Source organism: Podarcis vaucheri (assembly GCF_965113315.1).
Source record: "Podarcis vaucheri genome assembly, chromosome: 7".
Classification (NCBI taxonomy): domain Eukaryota; kingdom Metazoa; phylum Chordata; class Lepidosauria; order Squamata; family Lacertidae; genus Podarcis; species Podarcis vaucheri.
Genome location: NC_138765.1, coordinates 76,006,471 through 76,013,051, shown reverse-complemented (window position 1 = coordinate 76,013,051; position 6,581 = coordinate 76,006,471). Strand labels below are relative to the sequence as shown.

Here is a 6,581-nt window from a genome sequence, read left to right as displayed (position 1 = left end):
CTCACGGCCAGATAAGGACACAGCGGTGCCCTTAGCTAAGATGGTAACAGCCACAGCCTCAAGTGCCCGGACACAAGGTGGCGAATACGCACTATTAGCTCGCAGGGAGGGACGGCAGGGCATGAAATGCCCTCAAAAATGGCGCCGCCGTCTTCCGCCTCCCCAGCCCTGACAAGACATGGCGCGAGGGGGTGATGCGAAGACGGAAAGTCACGTGACTCCACTTTGTTCGGCCCCCTCCCCCTCCCATTTCTATTCATTCGCATTTTCTCGCCGCCTCAGGAGAAGACGGAGCTGCAGAAAAGGATAAGTACCGCTCCGAAAACCATCGCGCGCGCGCGCTCCCTTCACATATCTCTATTTAGGGAACGCGCGCGAGAAGAGGAGAAACGGGGCGGGGGGGGGGGCGGGAGAGGAATTGAAAATCTGACAGAAGACAATGAACCCCGCGCTTGAGGCAGCTGAGGGAGGACCCAGCGGCGCGTTCGGAAACGTTCCGAGGTGGCGGCGGCGGCGGTCGTTTGTCCCAACCCGCCACCCGTAGCCGGCAGGGCTGTTCCCGCCAAAAATTCTGAGGAGAGAGAGCGGAGACCCCAGCCCCCGCCCGCGGCCTCACGCCTGAGGAGAAAGGGGCGGGGCTGATCCCAACCCTCGAGGCCTTGCTGTCCCGAGGCGAATGTGTGGGCGGAGCTAGTGCCGCTTCCCGCCCTTTAGAAGGCTGGAGGAGACGTCACTGCAGCCCCTAAAGGGAAGGAGCCAGAGCGTTGGGACCACCAATCCCAGAGGGAGGGAGGACCCAGGACTATCGCCACCAAAGAGGGAGGAGCCATTAGGGTCATTGTGGGGGCTATTTGCCTGAGAAGTCTTTGGAGCCGCCCCTTAAAAGGGAGAAGCCCTTTCATTGGACCACCTCCTGAAAGAGGGAGGGGCTGAGGAAGCTGCCCCAGGGGAAGTGGTGTTTGCCCCCCCCTTAGCTGCCACCACGTTTCTTCCTGCTGCCATGAAGCTCCTCCGCCTGCTGTGCCGCCACAAGACGGCTCTGGGACTCGGCGGCCTGTCTCTCTTTGGCGTGGTGCTCCTCTACTTGGCCAAGTGCACCTCAGAAGGCCTCAAGCCCTCCCATGGCTGGGGGCTGCCTCAGCAACAGTCTCCCGCCCGGACCGGGGGTGTGAGTGGGCCTCACCCTCCAGCAGCCGCCCCACCTCCTCCTCCCGAGGAGAGCGCCTTCCTGGCAGTGTTGGTGGCCAGCGGCCCCAAATACACAGAGCGACGGAGCATCATCCGCAGCACGTGGCTCTCGGTGGCCGGCCGGGTCCCCACCGGAGACGTCTGGTTCCGTTTTGTGGTGGGCACCGGAGGCCTGACCGGGGAGGAGCTCCACACCTTGGAGCTGGAGCAGAGCCGCCATCAGGATCTCCTGCTCCTCCCTGATCTCCGAGACTCCTATGAGAACCTGACCGCCAAGGTCCTGGCTATGTTTGTGTGGCTAGACCAGCACCTGGACTTCCGCTTTGTCCTCAAAGCTGATGACGACACATTTGTGCGCTTGGATGTCCTGGTGGAGGAGCTGAGGGCCAAGGAGCCACGCCGCCTCTACTGGGGCTTCTTCTCTGGGCGCGCCCGTGTGAAATCTGGCGGGAAATGGAAAGAGAATGCCTGGCTCCTTTGTGACTACTACCTGCCCTATGCTCTGGGCGGGGGCTATGTGGTTTCAGCCGACCTGGTGCACTACTTGCGCCTCACGCAAGACTATCTCAACATATGGCAAGCTGAAGACGTATCCCTGGGTGCCTGGCTTGCTCCGGTGGATGTGAAGAGGGTTCACGACTCTCGTTTCGACACGGAGTATAAATCGCGGGGCTGCAACAATAAATACATTGTGACTCATAAACAGAGCATTGAGGACATGTTGGAGAAGCATCAGACTCTAGCCAAAGAAGGGAAGCTCTGTAAAGAAGAGATTAAACTCCGACTGTCTTACACGTATGACTGGAGTGTGCCTCCTTCACAGTGCTGCCAGAGGAAAGATGGTATACCTTGAAAACTGTGAGGGAAGACGGTATACCTTGGCAACTGTGCAAATAAGAGGGGGAGGGAACACAACCAGGCAGGAGGAAATTGGTGATGATGGATGTGTGTCACATTGAAATCATTCCTCCTCCGGCCGGAACTTTTAAATTATTCCAAGATTTTCCACAGTATATCAGGCCATATTGCATCACCCTTGCCAGTGTGGCATATGAAGGATATAGGGGAAGGGCATGGAACAAACTGGGGTCTAGAAAAATAGTACCTGAAAGGCAGGAATTGGCAAAAGGAACAATTTTTATGTACTTTGGGACAAAGAAATGAAGGATTTTAAAGGCTCTTTAAGCTACGGTACTAAGTGTTAGACACAGAGCTGTGGTTTGTTTCCTTTCTTTGAAAGGATAAGTGGACGTTGGCCAAGGATTCTGACAAGTTTAAAGTGAAATAATAACAGAAGGGTAACTTGGTCCCCAGCACCAGTGGAAGAGATTACTAGTGTGCTCCATAATGCTGTTTCTAAACAGAAGGGGCTGCTTTTGTCATTGACAAGCCTTTGCACTAGCTATGGTGTATTAGAGGTAGGAGATGTCCATTCTAGCAGGAAATGTTCTGACCTTTAAACATTTTTATTATAAGTGGGTGGCTTGTATAACTTCTATCCCTGGAGAGAAATCCCTCAGACCCCTTTCTATGTCAGGTACATCAAGAGAGGGAGAAACCTTTGAAAATCATTAATCCTACTCAGAGTAGACTCAGTGAAGTTAATTAACCTGGTTCAGTAATTTCAGTGGGTGTTCTCCAACTTGTATCCAACTAAGTTATACTCAACGATAGACCCATTGAAAATAATGTGCCAAGTTACTCGTGTCCAATATTTTCAATGGACTATTACTTTGAGAAGGAACATTTGATGCAACTCTATATTTGGAAGAATAGATTATTAGAAGGAATCCACAATGACAGCCTGGTCTTGATTGAAAATCATGCAACAGTTGTTCCCAATGTAGTGTTGTTAGTTTCTGGAATTAAATGCTTCTAGAATTGTTGAGTTGTATCCAACATTAGTTCTACCTAAAGTAGACCCATCACAATTAACCAATATGATAAGCTTAGGCCCCTTTATTTCAATGGGTCAACTCTGAGTAGGATTCAGTTGGATACAACCCATTGTATTGTAGCCAACAATAGTCCTGCACAGAGTAGACGCATTAATCCCCCCTTCATTAGTCATATTCATTGGGTCTACTTTGAGTATGACGAATGTTGAATACAGCCTATTACAATTATTGTCCATCTCCATTATATCATTTGTCAAGAAACAGTGTGTGCCCCTTCTCATGGAATATGCAACTGTGAGCCAATTAGCATACAGTGGGGTGACAGCTTTGTACAGATACTGGTACCTTCCTTGAAGCAATCCCTCTTTGCCTAGGCAATGAACTGCTCCAGAGTTAAGGGGTTGAGAACTGTAAAGAAAGTTGGGGTTTTCAACTGGTATGCTTCTTTCCCTTAGACCAGCTTTCTTGGAGTCTACCAGTGGGTTAGTTCCTTGAGTGGGTCTGAACCCTCCAATCAATTATTCCTGAGTAATTTTCTGGGATGTCACCAGGACAGCCATCGAATTCTCCCTTTTGTGGGGCTAAGTGCTCTCTGTAGTTTATTCCCAAAGCAGTAAGACTCCTGTACTAAAAAACAAATAGGTAAATTTAGAGCCAGAAAAAAAACCTTGCAGGCAGATGTAAACATATTTAATTGCCTTGCTTTCGGGGATTCTTTGCACAACATGAGACTCAGAGGTGGAGAGAATGGGTTGTGAAAGCTTCGGAGGTGTGTCAAACAAGAGAGTAAGGAGCAGTGTGGAGATGGGGTTATCTCATCCACTCCTTTTCCATAATCTAAACCCTACATTTCCCCGAGGAGTCTTGAAAGTACTAATAAGGGGAAAATCTGAGTTATCCATCCTTTGTAGACCCTCCAGACAGAGATGTCGTCCAGGATGCTTAGATCAGGCCTGGGAAATCTGTGACCCTCCAAATGTTGATGGGCTGTATCCAGCATCATCCCTGACCATTGGCCATATTGGCTAGGGCTGATGGGAGTTGGGAGTCCAACATCCGCTGGAGGGCCGCAGGTTCCCCAGCCCCGGGGGTTGATCTTCAAAGAAGAAAACTATATGACCCAACCTTGTTCTGAAGTCTGACCTATGTGAACTGAGCTGAACCACGCCCACCTGCCTTGAAATTGCTTCCTGCCTTGGTTTTTTCCTGTTCTGGAAAGGTGCAAGAACATGTTATTATTGAATTCCTGGTGGTCCAACATACATGGCTGCCAGACTCTGTTCTGTGTCTCGCCAGGCACGCAGGTTTTCTCTTCTGATGCTGACTTCAGGAAAAGTCAGGAATATTTGTCTTCTTTACTCAGAGGGAAGTTGGTATATTGTACGTAATATTATGTGTTTACAATGGTGATAATTTATTTATAAATATTGTAAATGTTCTGTGTATAGTTACAGAGGCTCGGAAACAGCCGCGTGTCAACGGTAATTTTAAATTATTTAAAAGGAGCGTGTCGGCGCTCGTGTAACTATTATTGAAATGCCTTTTTCCTGCCGTACAGCTTATTATTTAAACTCTCCTGGGACTTTTAATCCCAAGCCCTTTCTTGCATGTGTCTCGGGAGCTTGTAAGAACGATGTACCAATCACTCCTTTTAGTTGAAATAGCAATGCTTCTGAAAAACGTTTGTGTGTTCTCGTTTCCATTTTTTTTTAATAAAGAAAAGAGTCCTCTTTCCCCTTTCCCATAACTCCCCTGCAGTGATTGGATTTTAAGCTTCAGAAGAAATGGAAAATTGCCAAATGAAATGTGACAGTGGAAAGCGAACAGGAGCCCTGCTGATGGCTCTGAGGCTTTTTATAGAAAGCTGTGTGGTTGTCAGCTACCTGCGTTTGAAGGATTAGGGCCTGTGTTCTGTCGTGTACATAGGCATGTCGACTTAAAGCAATGGGACTAAGCCAGGGCAGGGATGTTTTAGCCTGTTTTATTTTATTTTATTTTTTTAATGACCACCTAAGCTGTTTTAATGTGCTAATTTATTACAGCGCTACAGGGACACCAGAGTCTTTTTAATAGGTTACTTTCTGCTACATTAAACATTTATGCACTGCGAATATTCCGTCAAATACAGTGTCTGGTTCTGAGTGCCACATTTTAAGATGGGCAAGGATGAACTTCCAGAGAGGGTCTGGAAACCAATTCTTGCGAGGAATGGTTAATAATGGTCATTTGTGAGTTGCTTCCTTTGAAGCACCTCAGAGTGGTTTCACAACACAAAGGGGGGAAAAGCATACCTTCAAGAATTGCATATGTAAAAACAGTTGTATGCGCAAAAGCAATTTAAAACCAATACATACACTGAAACAGTTAATTGTAGATGTAAAAACCATTTGAAAGAGAAAGATAGTGTACTGGAAAATTTGGAAAAGCAGGAGCCCATCATGACAGCTCCATAGCTCCCAAAGAGTCCAAAATATGCAGGCTGCTGGCTGCTTCATTAAACACACACACACCACAAAGCAAAGAGCATTAGTAAATAGCATAATACCCAATTTAGTAGGATCAGTTGACAGTAATAGAATAGCAAGCTGTTCTCATTCCCTGACGTCCGCTGTCCCAGGGGTGGGGGATGTTTTTAAACCCGAGGGCCGCATTCACTTCAGGGTAACTTTCTGAGGGCCACATGCCAGGAGTGGGTGGTTTCAGGGAAAAGTGGGTGGAGCAATTGATGTGAACTTTATCTTCGTACAATGTGCTGGTTTCCTCCTCTAACATCCATGCAGGCTAGAGAGGCATTTTCAGATTTATTTCACAGACTACAGTGATTCCTCGGGTTACATACGCTTCAGGTTACAGACTCCGCTAACCCAGAAATATTACCTCGAATTAAGAACTTTGCTTCAGGATGAGAACAGAAATCGTGTGGCGGCGGCAGCAGGAGGCCCCATTAGCTAAAGTGGTGCTTCAGGTTAAGAACAGTTTCAGTTTAAGAATGGACCTCCAGAATGAATTAAGTACTTAACCCGAGGTACCACTGTACTAGATAAAGCATTTCATAGCACAAAGCCACTGAAATGGTGCACAATAGCATAAAACTCCAAAGGGCAAGCTTCAGAAACAAAAACCATTTCAACAAGTGATAAAAACCATCTCCACAAATTCAGGGGGGGGGGGGAGGGAACGAATTTCGGCTGATGTGCAGTTAATATTCTATAATTGAACTTGGGGAAAGCCTTTGACGAAAACGTCCTCAAGGACGCATTACAGCCAGGCAAAAGCATCTTGAAGGTGAAACGTGAAATAGTGAGATAAGTACCCTGGGGAGTGAGGGACGCGGGTGGCGCTGTGGGTTAAACCACAGAGCCTAGGGTTTGCCGATCAGAAGGTTGGTGGTGCAAATCACTGCGACGGGGTGAGCTCCCATTGCTCAGTCCCTGCTCCTGCCAACCTAGCAGTTCGAAAGCACATCAAAGTGCAAGTAGATAAATAGGTACCACT

General features: G+C 47.9%; 1 protein-coding gene across 1 annotated transcript; it reads left to right on the top strand.

Annotated features, from left to right (window-relative positions):
* The first annotated feature begins 258 nt into the window (after nucleotides 1-258).
* Nucleotides 259-4,833, top strand: B3GALT6 (beta-1,3-galactosyltransferase 6). Its single transcript, XM_082230419.1, has one exon. It carries the CDS (start codon nucleotides 1,001-1,003, stop codon nucleotides 2,039-2,041), a length of 1,041 nt encoding a protein of 346 aa, XP_082086545.1. The 5' UTR covers nucleotides 259-1,000; the 3' UTR covers nucleotides 2,042-4,833.
* The last annotated feature ends 1,748 nt before the right edge of the window (nucleotides 4,834-6,581 follow it).

What these genes read in the sequence shown, in the direction of transcription:
- B3GALT6 (XM_082230419.1), top strand. Translation starts at nt 1,001, where the DNA reads ATGAAGCTCCTCCGCCTGCTGTGCCGCCACAAGACGGCTCTGGGACTC.